General features: G+C 50.7%; 1 protein-coding gene across 6 annotated transcripts in view; it reads left to right on the forward strand.

Moving 5' to 3' along the window:
• The window catches only part of LOC114841981 (spectrin beta chain, non-erythrocytic 1), a 42,229-nt gene extending 17,894 nt beyond the window's left edge, over positions 1-24,335 (forward strand). For 3 of the 6 annotated variants that reach the window (XM_029127330.3, XM_029127329.3, XM_029127327.3), the window contains 42 exons: positions 3,064-3,215; positions 5,036-5,209; positions 6,745-6,836; positions 6,919-6,999; positions 7,155-7,270; positions 7,348-7,460; positions 7,552-7,739; positions 7,998-8,115; positions 8,243-8,401; positions 8,502-8,597; positions 8,750-8,956; positions 9,107-9,260; positions 9,336-9,487; positions 9,639-9,857; positions 10,050-10,130; positions 10,202-10,408; positions 10,482-10,693; positions 11,192-11,329; positions 11,484-11,604; positions 11,680-11,895; positions 11,983-12,402; positions 12,484-12,686; positions 12,768-12,858; positions 12,940-13,086; positions 13,261-13,524; positions 14,289-14,513; positions 14,767-14,856; positions 14,924-15,202; positions 15,469-15,599; positions 15,668-15,872; positions 15,972-16,346; positions 16,425-16,511; positions 17,740-17,897; positions 18,098-18,236; positions 18,346-18,430; positions 18,506-18,702; positions 18,772-18,857; positions 18,934-18,988; positions 21,502-21,704; positions 21,777-21,950; positions 22,028-22,070; positions 22,146-24,335. In XM_029127330.3, the coding sequence (XP_028983163.1) occupies positions 3,064-3,215; positions 5,036-5,209; positions 6,745-6,836; positions 6,919-6,999; positions 7,155-7,270; positions 7,348-7,460; positions 7,552-7,739; positions 7,998-8,115; positions 8,243-8,401; positions 8,502-8,597; positions 8,750-8,956; positions 9,107-9,260; positions 9,336-9,487; positions 9,639-9,857; positions 10,050-10,130; positions 10,202-10,408; positions 10,482-10,693; positions 11,192-11,329; positions 11,484-11,604; positions 11,680-11,895; positions 11,983-12,402; positions 12,484-12,686; positions 12,768-12,858; positions 12,940-13,086; positions 13,261-13,524; positions 14,289-14,513; positions 14,767-14,856; positions 14,924-15,202; positions 15,469-15,599; positions 15,668-15,872; positions 15,972-16,346; positions 16,425-16,511; positions 17,740-17,897; positions 18,098-18,236; positions 18,346-18,430; positions 18,506-18,702; positions 18,772-18,857; positions 18,934-18,988; positions 21,502-21,704; positions 21,777-21,950; positions 22,028-22,070; positions 22,146-22,352 (6,860 nt within the window). In that variant the 3' untranslated portion in view covers positions 22,353-24,335. Of the gene's footprint in view, positions 1-3,063; positions 3,216-5,035; positions 5,210-6,744; positions 6,837-6,918; positions 7,000-7,154; positions 7,271-7,347; positions 7,461-7,551; positions 7,740-7,997; positions 8,116-8,242; positions 8,402-8,501; positions 8,598-8,749; positions 8,957-9,106; positions 9,261-9,335; positions 9,488-9,638; positions 9,858-10,046; positions 10,131-10,201; positions 10,409-10,481; positions 10,694-11,191; positions 11,330-11,483; positions 11,605-11,679; positions 11,896-11,982; positions 12,403-12,483; positions 12,687-12,767; positions 12,859-12,939; positions 13,087-13,260; positions 13,525-14,288; positions 14,514-14,766; positions 14,857-14,923; positions 15,203-15,468; positions 15,600-15,667; positions 15,873-15,971; positions 16,347-16,424; positions 16,512-17,739; positions 17,898-18,097; positions 18,237-18,345; positions 18,431-18,505; positions 18,703-18,771; positions 18,858-18,933; positions 18,989-19,641; positions 20,356-21,501; positions 21,705-21,776; positions 21,951-22,027; positions 22,071-22,145 lie in introns of those variants that run through there. The other 3 variants (XM_029127328.3, XM_029127326.3, XM_055502666.1) reach the window with 2 other exon arrangements.
• Positions 24,336-24,573: the final 238 nt, after the last annotated feature.

Genomic DNA, 24,573 nt, shown 5'->3' on the forward strand with positions numbered 1-24,573 from the left:
CCTCCTCCTCCTCCTCCTCCTGTGCTGAGCTGAGCCAGCCAATCAGCAGACGCCTTGGTTCTTTGGGAGCCTCTGAGCGGAGAGGATTAACGTGGGGGGTACGAAAACATCCAAACACACGTTGCCTGCTCTCCTTTTGTCTAGAAGCTGTTGTCCTCTCCTTCTTAGTCCTCCCTCCTCTTCTCCTCTTTCCTCACCTCCTCCACCTCATCAATGTTTAATGAGCTTCAGCAGAACGGCTGTTCTCGTATCACCCTCCTCTCCTTTCTCCTCCCTCCCTCCCTGCATCCAGCCTCTTAGTGAGATTAAAGGATGCTTCAGTCGCCTGCTGATAAAAGTCACACAAAGGTGGCACGAGAAGCGTTCACCTCCTCCTCCTCCCCTTCATCTTCATCAGCGTTTTTCTGTTTGGGAGGAGGCTCCTTCCTGATCAATGTACAAAGCAGTGTTTCATTTAAAGCTGCTGTGCACAGCTAAAGAGGGACATTTGAAAGTCATCCTACATTTAGTTGCTTCCTGTTGTGAAATTATTCACACAGGACCAGTAACTGAATATACATCCTATGTTGTTGTGCAGTTCTTCGAATTGAGGTTCACAACATAGAAACGATTGAGCTTATGGAGTTTAGGGGGGGGAGAATGGTGGTATTGTTTAGTGTTTGGGCAGAAGGTGACATGAGTAAGTGTGTTTAGTCTGAGGAAGAGCAGGAGAGTCAGAGCGAGTGTGTGATCAGCTCCATCAAAGGGCCCTTTGATGGAAACGCTCCACTGAGCGTGCGTGCGTGCGTGCGTGCGTGCGTGCGTGCGTGCGTGCGTGCGTGCGTGCGTGGTCTCCGCTGTGTTAATGCCTCAAGTGTTTAACAACTCCGTAAATGTGGTCAAACTCTGCCACAGACGTGTTCATGCTAAATAAAGTCCTAATGGAGCGACTGCAGCAGCGTTAAATGTTCCTGTCCGTAAACTTATTGGACGCTGCTGTTGGTGTGGGATGAGTTAACATGAGGACTGTAATGAAGCAGCTGTGATCTAGTGCTGCTAAGAAAACTGACGGCTCTGAGTGAAAACCCAGAGGTTCTGCCCATCCTGAGCGGCTCGGACCCAGAGGTTCGTTCGCATCCTCACACACACAGCTCATCCAGGTGTCCAGAACCTGGCTCAGCTGAGCAGCCCCAGCGATCAGCTGTTCCTGATTCTAATTGCGCTGTGATTGGCTGAGGCTGTGACAAACTGATGTGACGAGCGTACGAGTTTTCTTTTAAGATTGAATTCATTGCTGAATGAATGCAGATGTTCTGTAGGTTGTGTCTAAAATGTAAAGCTCGGCGGCACCGAGCAGCTGGAAAAGACCGTCTGGACTTAGACGCTACTTGGATGGACGTTGGTAGTCTGTGCAGTTCAGCCCGCTCCCCGTTGGGCCCGGTTCTGGCCGTTTGCACATCACATGGCATTAAACACACACGATCATGTAACCTTATGAAAATACACACTTCCAGTTTGCCTGCTGCAGGATTCCAGCATTCCTCATCTCCCACCGGCGACGGAGGGAGGCCACTGAACTACAAACCAGAACCAGATGCGATCCGCTCGGCCCGGCCCGGCCCACACAGGGCTGCTAGTCTGTCGCTGATCACCGCCCGTTATTTCTTCAGTTCTTCACTTTAGTGGAAAGGTTTTATGAGTCGTTCAGTGATTCAGATGTTGTCTCAGTCCAGGAACTAGAATGAAAAACAAGCAGTGTCAGTTTTAAACGGCTCCTGTTTCTCTTCTGTGTGTTGAGCGACACACACACTGTGGAGCTGGTTCCTGGCCGCTCGGCTCAGGGCTCGGTTCTGTTCTGTGGTGAATTCTTTCCTTTTGTTTCCTTCTTTGCTCCCGCAGCCCCTCGTTTCCTTCCCCAACTTGCTTCCTGTCCTCGTTCCCCTTTTCCTGCCTTTATTTCTGTGTGTCCTGTTGTTTCTGTTGATTTTTTTGTTTCTTTTTTTATCTGTTTCTCTAGTTCCTTATTCGTGACCTTTCCTTGATTTCATTTCCTTTCCTCACCTTCTTGTTTCCTGTCCTCTTGTGACGGTGTAGAAACTCTGCATGGACTCTTTTGCATTCCAGTCCTATTACAACCTTGATTCCCATGATGCCTCACAGTGGTTCAGTGTCTGTGGTTTGAATGGAAGCTCCACTCACACAATGATATAGCAGTGATGGACTTCACATGATGCTCAGGCCTCATTCCTTCCTCCGCCGTGTTGGCCTCCCTGATCGTTGGATCCTTGGTGGAGGCTGGGAGGTGGTGGTTTGTTTGGGCGGCGCCGTGTGCCCAGCTTCTGAAACTGAAGCAGACTGAGGAACCGGGTTTCTCTCTCTCTCTCTCTTTCTCTCTCTCTCTCTGTCTGTCTGTCGGTCTGTCTGTCTGTCTGTGCGCGCGTGTGTGAGAGAACTCTGTCTGTGGTTCCATCCGTCCACCACATTGTGAACTTCTTGTGACTTCTCTGCTTTGACGTGATGAAGCTGCAGAGGTCCGGCCGGTCAACACTGACACTTTTGTCCTGCTCCAAACAAATGATCCAATCTGAAGGTCGCTGATCGGTGAGAATGTTTGTTTCAGGGATTATCAGCTGTGTGTTCGTACGTTTCCAGGGGTCACACACAGTTCAGTTTATTCTCTGACCAGGAAATCGTGGCATTAAAACACGACTTTAATTTAATTCCAAAAGTTACATTTTTAAAAACTAACAGTAATAAAAACCTGTCTGAAGTTGCTGAACAATGAAACATGGTGGTCGTTCATCAATGTAACCAGAAGCCACGCTGGCACTCAGGCTAAAAGAGCAGTGACCTTTGACCTCAGTCTTCACGGTTGGCTGTAATATTTAGTCAAGAGAAACCTGCAGTCGTGAGGTGAGGGAGAGTGGGCGAGCGAGGCAGTAGCAAAACCTTCCGTAGAATAGAACGGTGAATACTGTATTTACAGCCACGATTTTGATAAGTTTGGACAGGAATCAAACCTCAACGTTCTGCTGTCCGTCTGTTACGGTTTGGACTCACTAACCAGAACTTCTCTGTGTCCAGATGAGCGTGAGGCAGTGCAGAAGAAGACCTTCACCAAGTGGGTCAACTCCCACCTGTCCAGAGTTTCCTGTCGCATCACGGACCTCTACATGGACCTGAGGGACGGACGGATGCTCATCAAGCTGCTGGAGGTGCTGTCAGGAGAGAGACTGGTGGGTTTGAGCTTCAACATTCAGCGCCACAGCCCAAACTTAGAATCACTTCTGATTGTCTGAGCTTCGCTTGGTCACACAGCAACACCTACTACACAGTTACTAAATGCTTTGTTGTGCATTTCCTGGGTTCAAATGATCCCCGTCGCTTGTTGCCATGGCAACGGGCCGAAACCACATCTCTGCGTTTCTCGCTGCGTTTTACTGTTTTCTCCTTGGACTCTGCCAGTTTCGACCCTCTGACTCCAGCTCCACCAGCTAAACTCTGCTCCTTGCCTTTGCTGACGTCTGTCCAGCCTCCAAGTCTGAACTCGTCTTTTCACATTCATCCGGTCTTTTCAAAATCTGACAGGCGCACAGAGACACAGCGCACAGCTCCACAGTCAGACAGGAAGCAAAGCTGACAGTTTACAGTGATGCTGCTTAATGATCAGAACCGAGAATGAACCAGGGAAGACGAGAAGGGGTTGAAGACGTGCTGAGACGGATGGCGGGAGGAAGTTGTGAAAGAAGCCATTGAGCAACGTTTGCATGGAGCCAAAACGCCTCCATGAGCAGCAGAGGAATCTGAGAGGGGGCAGCTGCTTCCATGCTGCACAGGCAGAGCTGCACGGGTCTGACGGCTCCTGCTGCAGACCCACGCAAAGCCTGAAGTAGCACAACTTGGATTTCCATCAGATGATCTTACACTAAATGGATTTAGTTACATTTTAATGTTGTGGTTTTCAGGCAATGTTACTCGGATGCCGTGAAATGATGCTTTTGTTGTACTGGTTACATGTTGTGGGTTTTGTTAATCATTAGAAAAATAGAAAATGTGTCCAGGTTTGCTCCAGATGAGTTCTGGTGGATTAAGTTCACCGCGTGGTGCCAGGGCTAAAACCTGGACGTTCTTTGTTTGGATCAGAGCCAACGGCGACCCAGATTATCTCTGGTCCCGCTCCAGGTCCTGAATCTCACTGCGAGGCCAAGACAGCGGCATTATTGTTGGTTTGGAGCCGGACATCAGCGAGTGCAGCATTTATTTCACAGTTTGTTTCTGAGTCAGATTGAATTGAACGTTGAAGATGTTTGTCATTTCACGTCTTAGTGGATCCTTTGAATGTCGCAAAGATGATGAAGCCCCTTCTCAGCAAACCACAGCTGATTGTTGTGAGCCATCACAGCTGATTCAAACAGGACAAAGAAACCAGCAACACAGACAGGACGCTTCTACGAGGACAAAGCGCAGACTGAGCCTCTGCCTTTTACCATGTGATTCATCACTGATCCTCTCAGTCTGAGCTCGCTGCAGGAATTACCTTCTCTGGGTGCAGCTACAGTGAGAGCAGTCCAGGACAGGGAGCTACGAGTCCTGGTATGACCTGCTGGGAGTCCAGGGCAGAAGAACCAGGTGATGTTGGTGTTGAAGAGTGCGGCCTCTAGAGGGCGACATCATCAACACACTTTAGTTTAAAGTTCAAGGTTTTTTCGATTCTGTTCCACGGGTCTATATTTTACAGTAAGTTAGATGCTGACAAACCTCACGCTCCGGAGCAGGTTGAGACCTGTTGAACATCAGGAGTCTAGAGCTTAAACAGTCTGTGTGTGAGCTACCGGGTTTTGAGATTTATTAAAGGCCCAACATCCGATTTCATGTTTATAATCAGGAAACGATTAGAGAGCAATCCAGTGGCAGTGAAGGAAAACGGAAGGTTTGACAGCAGTCATCTGCGTCCGCAGCCGTTTTCTTTTACTTTGTGTTTATGTGAGAGCACGAGCCAGTTCACGGCTCCTTGTTTTTGTGGTCTGTAAATAAACCCAGTTTCATTTCGTTTCAGCCCAAACCCACTAAGGGTCGCATGCGGATCCACTGTCTGGAGAACGTGGACAAGGCTCTGCAGTTCCTGAAGGAGCAGAGGGTTCACCTGGAGAACATGGGCTCCCACGACATCGTAGACGGAAACCACCGCCTCACGCTGGGCCTCATCTGGACCATCATCCTCCGCTTCCAGGTGAGACGGTGTTCACATGTCAGACCCGGACTACCGGTACCGACGCCTCCGCTCAGTTCTGCTTGTATGCCAGCCACCTCTCTCACATGAATGGAGTTCATTGGTCATTTCCAGGGTTTAGCCTCTTTTCTGCTTTAGGGGCTATTCTGGATTCCTCAGTTATTATGTAGTCAAACTCTGGAACAATGCTGTTGCTGTTTTGCTTCTCAGTCCTAAAACGTCAAAAATCTGTCTCCTCAAATATGAAGAAACTTTGACTCATTTTTTGATGCAAAGCAAGAATTCAAGTATCAGACATTCTGGTGATCGGGTCTTTACACTGTGAAGCAGGTCAGCGAGTTGGGTTTGGCTGAGCAGGGACGCAGCTGACAGATAAATGACAAACTTACAATCCAGTAAACCTGAGGAGGTGCATGTTCACCTGTGCTGCAGAGCAGCATGAAAGCTTTTACCTCAACCTCAGTAACTGACTCAGACACTGGAACCTCTGAAGGTCAAAGGTCAGTCTTGCTTCCAGTAAATTCTTCCTCAAAACAATCCAGACTTCAACTAGTTTAAAATGCGGCAGCTCTTATCTTATACCCGGGTTTGCAGCAGCTCCATTGGCTTCTGGTGATTTTCACATCTAGTTTAAGATCCTGCACTTCACATTTAAGTCCATCAATCATGTGGCTTCCACACTGTACTGTATATCTTCCACATCTCCTCCAGGTCCTCGCACACCCCCGTTCCCTCAGAGATCTTGTTCTACACTGTTCCTCCTGCCTGTTTGATTTCAGGTTTCAGAGCTTTTAGTCTTTCTGCTCTCACAACTTTGGAACTCGTTTACCCCCCGACATCCAACAATACTGAGTCACTTCCACTTTTAAACTCACCTATTTAAAATAGCTTTTTAAAATGAATGCATGTTGTTGCATTGCATGCATGCATTTTGTGTTTTTGTGCTTGTGTCCAGAAAGGTGCCTTTAAAAGAAATGTAATATTTATTATTATTGAATGAATGGATTCAGATCCAGGACGATGTAGCGGTTAATCCAATCTGACTTTCAGCCCTAAGCTTTTTTCTGCTTCGACCATTCAGACACTGAAAATGTGAGTTTGAGTGTTCGTGTGATAACGTCATCGTCAGGGGGGGGATTTAGCTTCTATAAGCCCTGAGGATTAAAAGTGGCTTCAAATCCAGAGTGAAATGGAGCCTAGTGACAGCAGGAGCACAGTCATCTGGGCTTCGGCCGTGTCGAAGTTGCTGCTTCGTGCTGCAGATGCTCTTCAGGTTTGTGTCAGACGGAAACTCCTGGATGTGCATCAATGAAGGTAAGACCCGTTTGAGAGGACAGGACAGGGCAGTGGTGGAGGCAGACGCAGGCCATGGTGCTTTATTGTGGCTTGGCTTGATGAGATCCAGTGACACGTTCACTGCCCCTGGGACAGATGATCTTCAAGTTATGAATTTGTTTTTGCTGTGACTTTATTTTAACAAGTGTTAGTTGTTACAGCAGTGAACCTCATCGCTGCTTATTGTTCTTGGTCCTCAGATCCAGGACATCAGCGTGGAGACGGAGGACAACAAGGAGAAGAAATCAGCTAAAGATGCTCTGCTGCTCTGGTGCCAGATGAAAACTGCAGGGTGACACATTATTAATGGTCTTTATGTCCGTAAATGATTGTGACTCCTGTTTTTGAGGTTCACTTACTGCCTGTGATTTCAGATATCCAAACGTCAACATCCACAACTTCACCACCAGCTGGAGAGACGGCATGGCCTTTAATGCTCTCATCCACAAACACAGGTAGGAGGCTGAGCTCCAGTGCCCTCCGGCCCACAAGCCTCTGCACCGGGACTCCCAGTGGATGATTACAGGCCCATAATCAGGATGTTGGGCCTACTGTGCTAAGGGGAACGTGAAGCAGCTCCTTACAACTCTTCTCTTCTTTTCTCTTCCAGGCCAGATCTGATTGACTTCGACAAGCTGAAGAAGTCAAATGCTCACTACAATCTGCAGAACGCCTTCAACCTGGCCGAGCAGCACCTGGGCCTCACCAAGCTGCTGGACCCCGAAGGTTGGAGTCGACACAAACACTCGTCCCGCTTCATGACCTTTCCATCTGAGCTCTGCTTCCTGTGTGTTTGTGTGCAGACATCAGTGTGGACCACCCTGATGAGAAGTCCATCATCACCTACGTGGTGACCTACTACCACTACTTCTCCAAGATGAAAGCGCTGAAGGTGGAGGGCAAGAGAATCGGCAAGGTGACGACCGCCTCGCGCCGCTCCTGAGCTCATCTCCAACTCAGACGTGCTGAAGGTTCTTCTTTAACCCGTTTATCGATGCTGTTTTCAGGTTCTGGACAACGCCATCGAGACAGAGAAGATGATCGAGAAGTATGAGTCTCTGGCGTCTGACCTGCTGGAGTGGATTGAACAGACCATCATCATCCTCAACAACAGGAAGTTTGCCAACTCGCTGGTGGGAGTCCAGCAGCAGCTGCAGGCCTTCAACACCTACCGCACAGTGGAGAAGCCGCCCAAGTCAGTAACTCGGGAGGGTCACAGCACCCACACAGCATCAGCCAAATCCTAGAATTACTAATATACGGTTCACAGATCAAACGCCCTCCGCCTCAACTGTAAAACTGATGAGTCAGACCCACACACAAGCAAATCAGCCAAGTCAGGGAGGAAAAAGTCCAATTCAATTCAGGAAAATGCTATTGATGCTGCAGAAAGAAAACTATGTTCACACTTTTTTTTTTTAAAAATAAATAAGCGTTTTGTATTTTGTTGCAGGTTCACAGAGAAGGGAAACCTGGAGGTTCTTCTGTTCACCATTCAGAGCAAGATGAGAGCCAACAATCAGAAGGTTTACACTCCCCGCGAGGGCAAACTCATCTCTGACATCAACAAGGTAACAACACCTGTGAGGTCACCAGCGACTGCTCGTCCTGGACGTTGCTACGTGTTGTCACCCTCCAGTCCTGAACTTTACATAAGTAAAGGGTATTAAGGACAGACAACATGTGCACTCGTTTTAGGCCTGGGAGCGTCTGGAGAAGGCGGAGCACGAGCGGGAGCTGGCTCTGAGGACGGAGCTGATTCGCCAGGAGAAGCTGGAGCAGCTCGCCCGACGCTTCGACCGCAAGGCGGCCATGAGGGAAACGTGGCTGAGTGAGAACCAGAGGCTGGTCTCACAGGTATGAAGCCAGTAGCGCCCCCTGGTGGTCACAGGATAACTGCAACTATTGGCTACGTTCTCATTTTTTCCCTCTTTCATTTGTTTGTTTCCTCATCCAGGATAACTTTGGCTTTGACCTCCAGGCTGTAGAAGCTGCTACTAAGAAACACGAAGCCATAGAAACAGACATTGCTGCCTACGAGGAGCGGGTTCAGGTCAGTAATGTTGTATCCTGGATTCAAAGCCATTAATGCCTTGGATGTGTTTTCATTGTGCCTTTGTGTGAGGTCTTTGGAATAAAAACATTCTTTGTGGTGTAGAAAGTCAAAATGAGCTGAAATTGTCTCCTCCTCGCTTATTGTTGCAGGCGGTTGTTGCCGTGGCGAAGGAGCTGGAGGCAGAGAGTTACCATGACATCAAACGCATCACGGCCAGGAAGGACAATGTGATCCGGCTGTGGGAGTACCTGCTGGAGCTGCTGAAGGCCCGCAGGCACCGACTGGAACAGAACCTTGGGCTGCAGAGAGTCTTCCAGGAGATGCTCTACATCATGGACTGGATGGATGAGATGAAGGTGGGGCCTGGAAGTTGATGGCCCTGAGATGTGTAGGATCTAATGATGAGACTCTCACGTTGTTAAAACTCAGGAGCCGAATGAATGTCCCGTTCTGCTGGAGTCCATTTGTGAATGACTTAAAGGTGGCGGTTTTGTCTGTCTCCTTAGATGCTGCTGCTCTCTCAGGATTATGGAAAACACCTTCTGGGTGTGGAGGACCTGCTGCAGAAACACGCTCTGGTGGAAGCAGACATCGGCATCCAGGCTGACCGGGTCCGAAACGTCAACAGCAACGCTCAGAGGTTCGCCAACGACACTGACGGTGAGAGCGACGGGTCAGTGGTCAGTGTGTGTCCAGGCAGGCGTTTTGTCCTGACTCCTCTGCTCTTCTTCTCAGGGTATAAACCCTGTGACCCTCAGATCATCAGAGACCGGGTCGCTCATCTGCAGTTCTGCTACCAGGAGCTGAGCCAGCTGGCAACCGAGAGGCGAGCTCGTCTCGAGGAGTCCCGCCGCCTTTGGAAGTTCTTCTGGGAGATGGCAGAAGAGGTTTTTATTACTTTTATTATATAAAGATGAAGTGAGTCTGTGGCTCCGGATCTTTTTCCAGTGTTCAGACACAGCTGATCAGATCTGGCTAATGTGTGTAGGGTTCTAGATTCTGTGACTTGGTTCAACAACCTTGTTTGTGTTTCTGTAGGAGGGTTGGATCAGGGAGAAGGAGCAGATCCTGTCCTCAGAGGATTATGGGAAGGACCTGACAGGAGCCGTACGACTGCTCAGTCAACACAAAGCCTTCGAGGACGAGATGAGCGGGCGAGCGGCGCACCTGCAGCAGACCATCAAACAGGGCGAGGAGCTGGTGGCCAACAACCACTTTGGATCTGACAAAATTAAGGAGCGCATCCAGGACATCCAGGTACCACATGGCACCGTGCTGCCACCTGTGACGCTGAATAAATGAGTGGCCGCGGTGACCTGTGGGTCACATCCGTAATCCTATTTTTAACTCGCATAGTCCTAACGCTGGAGAAGAAGGGCCGGGGTTGTTTTTGGGGGTCATTGTGTAACTGGACCTGCTTTGTCTTCCCTTCCTCCTTCCGTGGAGCAGGAGCAGTGGGCGGCTCTGGAGCGTCTGTCCGCCGTGCGCAAAGCTCGTCTGCAGGAGGCCTGCAACCAGCACCAGTTCCAGGTGAAGACTCCTGCTCTCAGTCTGTTTGATTCGCCTCGTTGGGTTGACTACATCTTGTTTTCCCACTGTAGGCTGATGCTGACGACATCGACACCTGGATGCTGGACGTGCTGCGGATCGTCTCCAGCGTCGACGTCGGCCACGACGAGTTCTCCACTCAGGCTCTGGTGAAGAAACACAAAGACGTGGCCGAGGAGATCACCAGCTACCGACCCGTCATCGACGCTCTGGACGAGCAGTCGCACACGCTGCCGCCTGAGAAGGCGAACTCTGAGGAGGTACGACTCGGCCAACCACACGCTCTCACTGAAGCTTACTGAGATATTGAGGAGTGGAGCCGTTTGTGTGCAGGTCCAGAGCCGGCTGGCAGGCATCGAGGAGCGCTACAAGGAAGTGGCCGAGCTGACTCGGCTCAGGAAACAGGCGCTGCAGGACGCGCTGGCGCTCTACAAGATGCTGAGTGAAGCAGACGCCTGCGAGGTGTGGATCGATGAGAAGGAGCAGTGGCTCAACAGCATGGAGATCCCTGAGAAGCTGGAGGACCTGGAGGTGGTGCAGCACCGGTAAAACAACGCTCAACCACCACATGCTAACCAACACGCCCACGAACAGCTCGTCTCCATAGTAACAGAGCACGGACCTTTACTGCAGCAATGCAGGAATCAAACAGAAGTCAATGTTTCAGTGTTTAACCGATCATCTTGCAGAGCTAAACCTATAAAGTCTAATTAGCATGCAGACAAACATCAGTGTCTCCCACAATGTGGGTCTTCTTGCTGAATTGTTGAGTTCACAAATCTAAAAATGAGATCCGTGCTCAGGATTGGGTGGCAGTAGCGCAGTCTGTAGGGAGGTCGTCCTCTAACTGCAAGGTTGGAGGTATCGAAGTGTCCTTGGGCAAGACACTGAACCCCAAGCTGCCCCTGATGTTCCAAGCGAGTGTGAATGGGTGAATGAGAAGTAGTGTAAAGCGCTTTGGACCCCTGAACGGTGGTTAAAGCGCTATATATTTACGGACCATTCAACATTTACGATTCTCTAACGCTCTATCTTTCTCTCAGGTTTGAGAGTTTGGAGCCGGAGATGAACAACCAGGCGTCCCGCGTTGCCGTGGTGAACCAGGTTGCAAGGCAACTCATCCACAGTGGACATCCCAGCGAAAAGGAAATCAAAGGCCAGCAAGACAAACTCAACACCAGGTAGGCAAGATGAAACAGGAAAGCAAAATGAATGAAACTGCTGTAAATGTGGTTTCTGTGGTTCATCAGGAGATTCACTGAAGTAAAGCAGCTGAAGGACCATTACCAACACTAGAGCAATAGAGGGTTCACTGGTTCTGTGTCATCTGTCCAGGTGGAGTCAGTTCAGAGACCTGGTGGACCAGAAGAAGGACAGTCTGAATTCAGCCCTGGGGGTCCAGAACTACCACCTAGAGTGTAACGAGACCAAGTCCTGGATCAAAGAGAAGACTAAGGTACTGCACCAGCAGAACAGAGACTGGTTGCTACAGAACTCGATCCATTATGCTTTAACTCGCTCCATCCTGCAGGTGATCGAGTCGACCCAGGAGCTCGGCAACGACCTGGCCGGTGTCATGGCTCTGCAGAGGAAGCTGACCGGGATGGAGCGAGACCTGGTTGCGATTGAAGACAAGCTGGGAGACCTGGGCAAAGAGGCCGACCGCCTGGCCTCCGAGCACCCGGAGCAGTCGGAGGCCATCAGAGGACGCCTGGCTGAGATCACCGGCGTCTGGGAGGAGATGAAGGTACAGCAGGTGTACAACAGCTGTGCTGTTTCTGAAAGACGGATGCTCTCCAGGAAACGAGATGAGGGCACTGTTCTCTTTCCACAGGACACCCTGAAGAACCGGGAGGAGTCCCTGGGCGAGGCCAGCAAGCTGCAGCAGTTCCTGCGGGACCTGGACGATTTCCAGTCGTGGCTGTCGCGGACGCAGACGGTCATCGCCTCCGAGGACATGCCCAACACGCTGGCCGAGGCCGAGAAGCTGCTGGCCCAACACGAGGGCATCAAGAACGAGATCCGCAACTACGAGGAGGACTACCAGAGGATGCGGGACATGGGGGAGATGGTGACGCAGGGCCAGACCGACGCCCAGTACATGTTCCTGCGACAGCGGCTGCAGGCGCTCGACACCGGCTGGAATGAGCTGCACAAGATGTGGGAGAACCGTCAGAACCTGCTGTCCCAGTCCCACGCCTACCAGCTGTTCCTCAGGGACACCAAGCAGGCCGAGGCCTTCCTCAACAACCAGGTGAGCTACAGAGCCGACCCGTGGTCCACCAGAGCAGGGACTCTGGGTGTAATGTGCTGTACGTGTCTCTCTGTCTGTCAGGAGTACGTCCTGGCTCACACGGAGATGCCCACCACGCTGGAGGGCGCCGAGGCCGCCATCAAGAAGCAGGAGGACTTCATGACCACCATGGACGCCAACGAGGAGAAGATCAGCTGCGTGGTCGACACGGGCCGGCGTCTGGTAACCGACGGCAACGTCAACGCCGAGCGCATCGAGGAAAAGGTGGACTCCATCGACCAGAGGTTAGTTCGTTCTTCTGGGTCTGACCTTCCCAATGACAGAAGCACAGTCACCTGATACACGCACGCCTTATTGCTCCGCAGACACAAGAAGAACCGAGCAGCAGCCAGCGACCTGCTGTCGAGGCTGAAGGACAACAGAGACCTGCAGAAGTTCCTGCAGGACTGTCAGGAGGTAAAGCTCAGAGCGGCTTCACATGGCAGCCGTGGTTTCAGCTTTGACCGTGTTGATGCAGCTCGTGCTCTGTGTCTCCAGCTTTCCCTGTGGATCAACGAGAAGATGCTGACGGCGCAGGACATGTCGTACGACGAGGCCAGGAACCTCCACAGCAAGTGGCTCAAACACCAGGCCTTCATGGCCGAGCTGCAGTCCAACAAGGAATGGCTGGACAAGATCAACAAGGTAGGACTAACAGAACCTCAGCTGCAGGTGACGCTGGGCCAACAGGAACATCCGAGTCCAAAAGTACAGCGACAATGAACCACTACTGCACAACAAAAGGCAGCTTTGTCTGATGGGAGCCTGGTCCCGTGGGTCCTGGGCTCGTGATTAGGTCCGATCTAACTTGTGTTTCAGGACGGGCAGACGCTGATGGCGGAGAAACCGGAGACGGAGGCCATGGTTAAAGACAAGCTGGGGTCCCTGACCGCCATGTGGGAGGAGCTGGAGTCCACCACCCAGACCAAGGCCAAGTGTCTGTTCGACGCCAACAAGGCCGAACTGTTCACGCAGAGCTGCGCCGACCTGGACAAGTGGATGGGCAGCCTGGACGGACAGCTGCAGTCGGACGACTACGGCAAAGACCTGACCTCCGTCAACATCCTGCTCAAGAAACAGCAGGTGAGGCGCCGGTACAGGTTCCGACCAGAACACGGACCCAGACCCCAGCTCTGTCCGTCTTTAGTTACCCTGGAGCGTCGGTTACTGCAGGTGCTCAGTAGGAGTCACCATTTGGCCTGTTTGACAGTTTTGATCCAGTTCTGCCTTTATGTAATCATCTACTGGTGCGAACACACACACACTTATGTAAGGCTTCAGTCAATGTGCTACGAGCCAACACTAGTCTTTGTGGAAGAGCAGAACAACCAGAGTGGCTTCCTTCTTGTCTTAGTTAAACGTCCCGTGTGATGGAGGAGGCAGGTGATCCTCTCCTGCTCCTCTGATCCGGTGTTTCTGTCATTCTGTCTGAATGGTCAAACCCGAGAAGCAAAGAGACGATGGACTCATCAGAGGCTAAAGACAAGCTTCGAGCTCTGAGAAGCCAGTTTTTTCTTTTCTCCCTTGTTTTGTTGGAGCTAAAAAAATTTTATTTTTCTTCATATTGTTTCTTTAACTGAAAGCTCAGAGAAAAGCTAAAAGTTTGTGTTTCATCACGATAAAAGTGGTTCTCATCAATCTGTGGAAACCATGAGATGTGGTTAAAAACTCTGGAAACAGCTGCTAATGGATGTTTTCATCTTTAATCTACATCTTTGGTATTGGTTTATATTTAAACCTTTTATATTCAACATCTGTCCTTTTTTGCAGGTATGTTGTTATTTAGTTGTATAAAGCCCAGTTGATTCATTTGTGATTTAGCTTGGTTTCATGCGGCTCTCCTGCAGATCCTGGAGAGCCAGGTGGAGGTGCGACAGAAGGAGGTGGAGGAGCTGCAGAGCCAGTCGCAGGCGCTCAGTCAGGAGGGGAAAGGCTCCGAGGAGGTGGACGGTCAGAGGATCAGCGTGGAGAAGAAGTTTCAGTCCCTGCAGGCACCACTGAAGAAGAGACGGGACAACCTCATGGCCTCCCGTGAGATCCACCAGTTCAACAGGGACGTGGAGGACGAGATCGTGAGTAGATCCCCTGACCCTGGATGGGGTCAATGAGGAACAGGAAGCACTCATGATGGAAACGAGTCAAAGCGAATCGGAAACGCGGATCTGAAAATGTTTAAAGGGTAGAGACAGCAGCAGTGGAAGTGGAGGCGTTTGCTCTGAGGGAAGGTTACTGACAGATGGTTGTATTAGTAGCAGCAGGAATAATCGGTGCTTGTGGCAGTTACAGTGTGACCACAGGATTAAACCACTGTCTGCTGTGTCTCAGCTGTGGGTTGAGGAGCGGATGCCTCTGGCCTCGTCCACCGACCACGGACACAACCTGCAGACGGTGCAGCTGCTCATCAAGAAGAACCAGGTACGTGAACGCAACAGAAGTGAAAGAGACGACAAGTCACAAGTTACTTCAACAATCCGCTCTGCAGACTTTACAGAGGGAGGTCCAAGGCCACCAGCCTCGATACGACGACATCTTTGAGCGCAGCCAGCACGTCCTGAGGGAGGACAGCCCGACGGCGGCACTGATCCGCCAGCGGCTCGCTGAACTCCAGTCGCTGTGGGGGCAGATCCAGAAGGAGACGGAGAAGCGGCATTCGCGCCTCAGCGAGGCCCACGAGGCCCAGCGGTACTACTTCGATGCCGCCGAGGCCGAGGCCTGGATGAGCGAACAGGAGCTCTACATGATGTCAGAGGAGAAGGCCAAGGTGAGAGCTCAGGTTAAACACGGGACCAAGTGATTACAGTCCAGGATTGTTATCAACCAAAGAAAAGCTGTAGTTCATGATCCAGCCATGGCAGAACACAGGAACCGCTCCTCCTGTTGGATTGATTAGTGGGAGCTTTGTTTTCTGACCATCACAGACGATCTGTTACAGGTGACAATGAGCTGCAGCAGCCATTCATTCCTGCTTTAAGATGAACACACTTAGCTCTAAACGTTAGACTAAAGAAGCGCATGTGTGTCGCTCAGGACGAGCAGAGTTCGGTAGCGATGCTGAAGAAGCATCAGATCCTGGAGCAGGCGGTGGAGGACTACGCTGACACCGTCCACCAGCTGTCCAGCACCAGCCGGGGCCTGGTGGCGGCCGGGCATCCTGACAGGTGAGCGTGGATGAAGGAGCACTGCCCCCGCAATGTGAAACGCTTCATGATGCAACCTCTTCCTCCAGCGAGCGCATCGGGATGCGTCAGTCTCAGGTGGACAAGCTGTACGCCGGCCTGAAGGATCTGTCGGAGGAGCGACGCGGGAAACTGGACGAGCGTTTCCGTCTGTTCCAACTGAACCGAGAGGTGGACGACCTGGAGCAGTGGATCGCTGAGCGGGAGGTGGTGGCCGGGTCACACGAGCTGGGACAGGACTACGAGCACGTCACTGTGAGTCCAGTGATTCTATTGTTGTTCCATCTGTGGAAATAAAGTGAGTTTGGGCGAAGAGCAGCAGAATGTGTCTGTGCCTGTTCCTTCCTCCATCAGATGCTGCAGGAGCGCTTCAGAGAATTCGCCCGTGACACTGGGAACATCGGGCAGGAGCGCGTGGACGCCGTCAACCGCATGGCGGACGAACTGATCAACTCGGGCCACAGCGACGCCGCCACCATTGCGGAGTGGAAGGACGGCCTGAACGAGGCCTGGGCCGACCTGCTGGAGCTCATCGACACCCGCACGCAGATCCTCGCCGCCTCCTACGAGCTCCACAAGTTCTACCACGATGCCAAGGAGGTGCTGAACCGCATCCTGGACAAACACAAGAAGCTCCCAGAGGAGCTGGGCCGGGACCAGAACACGGTGGAGACTCTGCAGAGGATGCACACCACCTTTGAACATGACATCCAGGCCCTGGGAACGCAGGTACCGGCAGACGGAGAGCCGACCCGACGCATGAACGTCTGCTTCCAGACTGAACCCTCTTCTCTCGCTGCTTCTCAGGTGCGGCAGCTGCAGGAGGACGCTGTCCGTCTGCAGTCGGCTTATGCTGGAGACAAAGCTGACGACATCCAGAAGAGGGAGGGAGAGGTGAGTGGAAACGAAAACCACGCCTGCATGTTCCCAGCAGTGAAGCTGAGCTGAACCAGCAGCTGGTTGAGCTAAACGGAACACGCTAGACCATACAGGGCGTGGTCAAAATGCTGTAACACACGCTCAAGTCCCACGGGAGCGGCTTCATTTTGACCTGTTCTGCCCGCGTTCCAGAATTACTGCCCCACACAAGCTGCACAGGTTGATGTGTGGAGGATTTATCAGGTGACGTGTTTCCTGGTCCCAGATCAGTTGCGATAGCAGCTCGCTCTCCCTCATCAGAGCCCTGTGGGCCGGGCCCTAGCTGAATGTGATGAGCTGTTGATGTTGAGAAACACTGTTTTGACCATTCCCTGTATGTTTTCCTGCCGCTCCTCCATCACCCAGAAGCGAAAGCGAGAGGTGAGACTCCGTTTACCAGAGCTTAGCTTTGCATCAGTTCCTTTTGGCTGCGCCTCCAGGCTTCTAGAACGACTACAGACTAAAATGTTTAAACATTTTAGTTGCATTCATGCAGCTTAGTTTTGGCCTGATGTTCCTGAGAGACCTGTGGATTTGCAAATGCACAAATACACAAACACCAAGTCACTACAAGGCTTTTCTCTCATTGCCAATCACGTAATCTCCACCCGCCTGGTTTTGTCAGGTAATTAAAAAAAACGCTGAAAGTACTTTGCAAATGCACTTTGGGTCTGGTGATTCAGAGGAAGCTGGACTTTGAGGATCTCAGAGTTTTTGCTGCGTCTGCTTCCCCTCGTTGCTTGTTGCCATCTGTGTGTGGCTGTTTGCTGGTTTCCAGTGTGGAGGGCTGGTTTTATCCCAGCCTGCAAACATTTGTGATTACAAAAGGCAGCAAACTGTGACAGCCATCGCAGCGCTGTCAGTTGTCTCCAAAGCGTTATGGTAAAATATGACTCAGCAAGTGACGAGACACAAGGTGTGTTTGGTTTATGATTTGTTGCATCTTATTGTTCGAACTGAGTCTACAGTAGTTGGGTCTAAAGCTAACAAATGGGCTCGTGGTTCTGCACAGTTGATCCCATGTTGGAGATGGTGCATCTATATTCATAGTCCAGACAATCAAATCAGCTTTGCCACATCTTTACCGTTTCTTTGTGATCAGGTTTTCCTTGTGATTAAGTAGGCGAAAGGTTAAAGGTCAACGCATCGCCTTGAGCCCCGCCTCCAGTCTGATCCCAGCTGTGGGTTGTCTCCTGCTCCTTAGGTGCTAGAAGCCTGGAAGAACCTCCTGGAGGCGGCGGAGGGTCGGAGAGTGAAGCTGGTGGACACAGGAGACAAGTTTCGCTTCTTCAGCATGGTGCGCGACCTGATGCTGTGGATGGAGGACGTCATCCGCCTAATCGAGGCCCAGGAAAAGCCCAGGTTTGAACACACAGAGCCATCACGACCGCTTTAGAAGTGAAAAATTAGATGCAGAGGAGTTGGTTTAATATCAAAATAAGCTCTGTTCATTCACGTCTTAGACGAAACAACCAAGTCCAGCGGGTTTTAGACTCCCGTTCAGCTGTGGAGCGGAGTTTTCCACTGAGACTGGTAAAATCTTCATGCGTCTCCTCTTTCAGAGACGTGTCGTCGGTGGAGCTGCTGATGAACAACCACCAGGGCATCAAGGCGGAGATCGACGCCCGCAACGACAGCTTCACGGCCTGCATCGAGCTGGGGAAGGCGCTGCTGGCCCGGAAGCACTACGCTTCAGAGGAGGTGGGGCCGGAGACACATACGAGTCACATCCAAACATCTGAAGGTTTTATGCTGAACAACATGGTTTGAGTGTGTTTCTTTGCCAGACACTTTTTTTAATATCCTGCAGATTAAAGAAAAGTTGTTGCAGTTGACGGACAAGAGGAAAGACATGATTGACAAGTGGGAGGACAGATGGGAGTGGCTTAGACTGGGTAGGACGTTTGACCCGTTGCTGTTCGTCCCTGCGTGTTGATGTGTCATTGACTTCAGGGTTGTGTTTCCTTCAGTCCTGGAGGTGCACCAGTTCTCCCGGGACGCCGGCGTGGCCGAGGCCTGGCTCCTGGGCCAGGAACCGTACCTGTCCAGCAGGGAGATCGGTCAGAGTGTGGACGAGGTGGAGAAACTCATCAAACGCCACGAGGCCTTCGAGAAGTCGGCCGCCACCTGGGAGGAGCGCTTCTCTGCGCTGGAGAGGTTGACCACGGTGAGGCACGCGGGCGCAGCTGGAGGCGAAGGCTGCGAGGCTTCAGGCTGACGCTGTGTTTGTGTCCAGATGGAGTTACTGGAAGTGAGAAGAAGGCAGGAGGAGGAGGAGAGGAGGAGGCAGCCCGAGGCGGCGGCGGCCGTCGCTGAGCAGAGGTCAGTGCGCTGACGGACAACACACGGCGGCGGCGACGACTCGCTGCCTCTGACGCCTTGTTGCTTTGTGTTTCAGAGCGGGGGAGCCGGTGTCTCAGAACGGGCTGCCGTCCGAGCAGGAGTCGCCCAGGGTTAGTTACCGTTCTCCAGCCTACCAGCACTACAGCAGCACCCTGCTGAGCCGCAGGACACACACTCACACACAGGAAGCTCAATGAACCAGCTGCTCCTCACTGTTTGTACGTGTATTCAAATAGTCATTAAACCCGAGGGACTCGCGTCCACCTGGATCCTGCTTTTCCTGATGCTCGTTCTGGTGCTGCTGTTCAGTGTGTGTTTGAAAGTGACAGAACCAGGCCCACATTCCAAAATGTTTGTTTCTCAAAGGAGCTGGACACAGACGAGCGCCGTCCGTTTCTCTTTGAGTCTCTTAGGTTTAGCTTTGTTTTTTTGTAATCTTTTTGGGTGCTGCTGAAACTGGAGAGGCGTTTAAAAGGTTCCAGATGGACGCACGCTTCACTCTGCTGAGCAGAAACATTAGGAACACTTCCACTGGAATGTCACCAGTTTACAGAGTCGTCCACTTTCGCTTCTTTGACCAAAAATCATTCTCGGACCAATTCAACAGAATTTTCTGCTTCTCCTGAACCTTGTGACGCTCTCGTGCCGCTTTAGGTAAATTAGACAGAATGAAAACTAAGGAGCTTAAATGACTTTATGTTGAGCTCAGGTCCGGTTCTGATCCTCCCGTCTTTCTTTTCCTCCTTCCCTGTGTCTCCCTCAGCTCGACCCTCCTGTCGTCCTCTCCCCCCAACTCGTAATGTTCCTGCTAGTGTACGTCATGATTTACAAACTGTTTGTTCCTTAATCAAAACCACGGCATCATCAGCATAGAAACACTACAACATGAAGCCAGTTTGTCTGAAGTGCTTAATCAAACCTCTAAAACCTTCTTTTAAATTATTTTCTGATTGAGGAAGTTTAATTTTAAAATTTTCCTGTGGTGCTTTGATGTTTTGTTGAGCATTAAAGTAGAAACCTAACCCAAGTTCAGGCCTTTGCATTAAAACAGCTCCTGATGCAGCCGTAACCGTAGTAACCTGCCTGATCCCGGTTGTTTGTCCTACACGTTGTTCCTTTGGATCAATATGAAATGTAAACGCTGAAATTAACCGATAAAAGCAGAATAATAACTTCTATCTTGGTCTTAGCTGTTGCCAAAGCAGTTCAACTCATTTCTTCACATGTTCATTATATTTTTGAAAGGATTATTTTAAACCATTATATTTAACTGAAGGACTTTTATATGAATCATGAGATAGTGACGTCATGAATTGTGCCCTAGCTTGGATTTCCATCTCCACCTGTCATCACTTGTGTACAACTGTATGATCGTTTGCTTCAATGTCATGTCGTCATCCTTCATGTTGTCTGTTGCATGTCCATCAGGCTTAAAGTCTCCAACTGACACGATTCCCAATAAACCCAGTCAGAAGCAGTCGGTCACCTCTGACCTCTCTGTCACGTTTGTCCGTACAGCACGGTGGTGTTGATGCTCCATCATTAGCGAGTTTTTTCATCCCATTCAGTTCATGTTTGCAGAGTTTCGTGCATTTAAATTTGTTTTGTGTTTGGTACCTAACACATTTTGTTTACTGCAAAGCCGAATCCACACATGTTGAAGTTCTTATATGATGTCATCAGCATATTCCAACATCTGGTCGAACAAGAGGGAAAATGCCAATAAGCATCATTATGAAGCAGGTGCATAGCGATTATGGTTCTGGACTTTCCGGCACCCCTGGACTCTAAAGCTATACATCATATTTTTGACAATTGTAGTATCTGGTAGTTCTAGAAACAGGGATATTGAATGACCATCAGGAATCTACAGTCCAGAATCTGACCTGTTAGCTGCTGGACTGATTTCAGCCTTGGAGTTTAAAGTAAATGTTCCCACTACTGGTCCGCCCTCGCTACGCTCTAATAAACGCTCCCAGGATCGGTCCAGGTCTGGATGTCCTTCTGTTAAAGCTCCAGGACTGGTCCAGCGCCGTGCATCCAGCCCATGAGGAGTTCAGTAACAGGGTAATAACCATCCGGGTGCAGTGGGTGTGGTGTGACATTAAATCTGTGTTGGTGCTAGGCCAGCTGCATCTTCCCTCACCAATAACTACACCAGTAATGATTTCCAAGCAATTCTGTCAATGATTGTTTGAGAACTTGTGCGTGTGTGTGTGTGTGTGTGCGCGCGCGCATGTGATGTAGTGGTGCTGTGATTTAATCAGTGTGTGTGTGTGTGTGTGATCACATGTCGGCTACTTGTGCTGTTTAAGCGCAGATGGTTTCTATAATCACAAGAATCAGCTCACACAACTAAAACGAGGACGAAGGCCTCGATCTGCACAACAGGCTGATGTGGTCGGGAGACAGTTACTTGATTCATCGAGCCAAATCTCTGAATGTGATGCAGCTTTGATGGACTTCATCAATTAACTTGGTGGATTAAATGAGAAGGATGAGCAGCATCTGGGCCTGTGACTCTGCTGTGCATGCTGCAGCTTTAATGCCTGATTTACAGCTTCCGTGTGTCTGGCCTCCATCCAGTCTCCCCTCTGAGCCCTGTGCTTCGTCTCTTCTCCAGGATAACGCTGAAGCGGCCGAGGTGGTGAACGGCGTGTCGGAGCCCAGCCCCGCGGGATCCCCAGGGGCGGCGCGGAAGGGCAAGGCCAGCCAGGCGGCCACTCTGCCGGCCAAGAGCCAGCAGGACGCGCCCACGTCCCAGCTGGAGGGCGTCCTGCACCGCAAGCACGAGTGGGAGGGCCACAACAAGAAGGCCTCCAGCAGGTGGGTCCCGACCGGCGCCGGCCTCCACGCTGAAGCGAGCCACTGCTCACGGCTCCCTCCGTGTCTCCACAGGTCGTGGCACAACGTGTACTGCGTGATCAACCAGCAGGAGATGGGTTTCTACAAGGACCAGAAGAGCGCCAGCCAGGGCATCCCCTACCACAGCGAGATCCCCGTCAGCCTGAAGGACGCCGTCTGCGAGGTGGCGCTGGACTACAAGAAGAAGAAACACGTGTTCAAGCTCAAGTGAGTAGCAGACCTGACCTGAATGCGTCACGGGAGGCGTGAGCCGCGTGAACTTGACTTTACTGCGTGTTCCCCAGGGTCACGGACGGGAACGAGTATCTGTTCCAGGCCAAAGACGACGTGAGTTTCAAACCTCAGTAATGAAGCTTATCTTGAGCTGTGCTTGGTGTTAATGTGCGTGCGTCTCTGCGGCAGGAGGAGATGAACGCGTGGATCTCGGCCATCACGGCGGCCGTGTCGGCCGATAAGAGTCAGGTGACGCCCAGCGGCCACAGCACCCCGGCCCCCGCCGCACGCGCCCAGACGCTGCCGGCCTCCGTGGCCACGGCCGCCGAGTCGAGCCCAGGCAAGCGAGAGAAGGACAAGGAGAAGCGCTTCAGTCTGTTCAGCAAGAAGAAGTAGACCCCACCCCCCACCCCACCCCCCGCGCTGTTTGAGGTTACTCCTCGTTAACATCGAACTTTGGTCAAATCAGTTTTTGAAAAATTAATTGACTTAGAGTCAACTCGTAGCAACTGATGCTGTTCACATTAAAACTAGAATTGATAAATTTATTGAAAGTGAATCAGAACATGAGTGAACTTCTATTAATGATCTCCCATCCAACATCAGCAGTTGCTGAGAATCAAATCTCAAACAGCCGTCTCTCCCTTCCTCCTCCTCCTTCCTCCTCCTCTTCCTCTCCAAGCGTGACTCAGCATGCCAGCTCCGAGCCAAAACTCTCCACTCTGTGCCTATCAACCGTCCGGTCTGGCTCAGAGCTCCAGTACAACGCGCCACCGTGTCCCCTGCTGGGAGCAGGAAAACCAGAGAGGGCTTGGAACCGTTTCCGGCAGCTGCAGTCATCACCATAAACCCGCTGCCGCTGAACAACACGACGTGGAGGAGTCCCGCCGTCGTCCGCTCTTCTTTTCTCCTCTGCCTCGTCATCATTCGCCTTTCGTGGGTTGTGTTTACTTCCCAGCCTTTTGTTCTTTTGGTCCAACCTCTGCTTTTGCGAGGCCTTGTGTTTGCAAGATGACGTGTATCCCTCTGTAGTGGGGAAATCTGAGGCCACGCAGGTCAACGTCTCGGGTTACTTACACCGCTCGCATGTCGCACAAATATCCAGAGCTGTGTTTAAGACCTTAAACAGCAGCCTCTGCGCTGGATCATAATACATTTCCATGAGCCAGAGACGTGAACAAGACTAACGTCAGATGTAGGAGCTGGAGCGGCTGTGACTCGAAGCGTTGCCCTGCAGTGTGTGACTGTATGTAAAACTTGTGTATAACAAACTGTTTTAAGATAAAAAACCTGTGCTTAGTTCCTCCTCTTATTAATATTTTGACTCCTACTACTAATGACACCTCCGACCGTAATAAGCTTAAAAACCTTTACCCAGATGTGAATCGAGGCCCAGCTCGGAAATCAGACCAGTGAGAATGTTAAAGCATCAACCACGGTTTCTTTCCTGTTCTTTGCTTCTGAACATTTATTTGCTGTACTTCTGTTTTGTTTCCCCTCACACCTTTTTGTACTATGTTCTGAGTTGAGCTAATGTATGTCCAAGGTTTATTTAGTCTGACAAGTATGGAGACGTCGATGTGCTATGAAGATAAATAACTTTAAGCCTTGCTTTAAGATGTTGACTTGGTGGAAACCCACTTACTGGAAATGAGCCGTGTTGCAGAATAGCGCTCGCTTGCTTGTTGGCTTCAGCTTCATTTTAGGGTTTCAGAGCTGTCGCAGCCAGTGAAGCCACGTTGAACCTGCTCAGCTCCAAGGTCTTTAGTGACGACGTCAGCACAAAGTGGCTCCGGTTTCCCAGCGATGGCGCTCATCAGCATCGTTGCTGTTGGAGAGACGGGATTCCACCGGATGCAAACACTCTCATTCCTAAAAATAAGCTCATCACTGAAAAGCTGACAGAAAACTGAGCCTGGATCAGCTTCAGTTTAAAGAGATGTTTTCCACATTTGCAGTTTGTCCTTAATGAGCTTCTGTACAGAGCAGGACAAGTGGAACAAACCAGTAGCAATGAGCCCAAAGGTGGGTGTGTTTGTTTTAGCCACCAGCTGGCGGAGGCTGGTTCAGGCTTAAGTGGTGCAACACTCTGTGATTTGCTCTGAAATTGTTTCTTTTTAAAAAAATTTCTTTTTTTTGCTAACATCTCTGGTGATTTGAACTATAGTGTACATTCCTCTGTCACTGTAACCATAGTAACAAGGTATTTCTTCATATTGCACAATCAAAAATGCCACGATGGGGGTGGGTTGGGCGGGTTTGGGTTTGTAGGTCATGTAACGTGGACCAGGGGTCACTGCTAGTTGGTTCTGCACCTGTAGACTTCTCCCCATCTCTGTTACATATGTGCAAAAAGCCATTAAAATGCTTTTAAAATGAGACACTCCATGTTCTGTCCTCATTATTACACTAACTGTGGACACAACTTCCCTAAAACATTCAACCAAATGCTCAAACTGAAGCTGACGGTTAAGCTCAGTTTACCTGTGAGAACCCGCAGAGAGCTGGTCTTTGAGCTGATTCATATTCCTAATGACTGACCCTGTGATCATCCTCAACCTCTTCATACTTTTTGAACAAACCTGCAGTGTTTCTGTTCATGGATCCAACTACAGTT

Source organism: Betta splendens, chromosome 15 (genome assembly GCF_900634795.4).
Source record: "Betta splendens chromosome 15, fBetSpl5.4, whole genome shotgun sequence".
Classification (NCBI taxonomy): domain Eukaryota; kingdom Metazoa; phylum Chordata; class Actinopteri; order Anabantiformes; family Osphronemidae; genus Betta; species Betta splendens.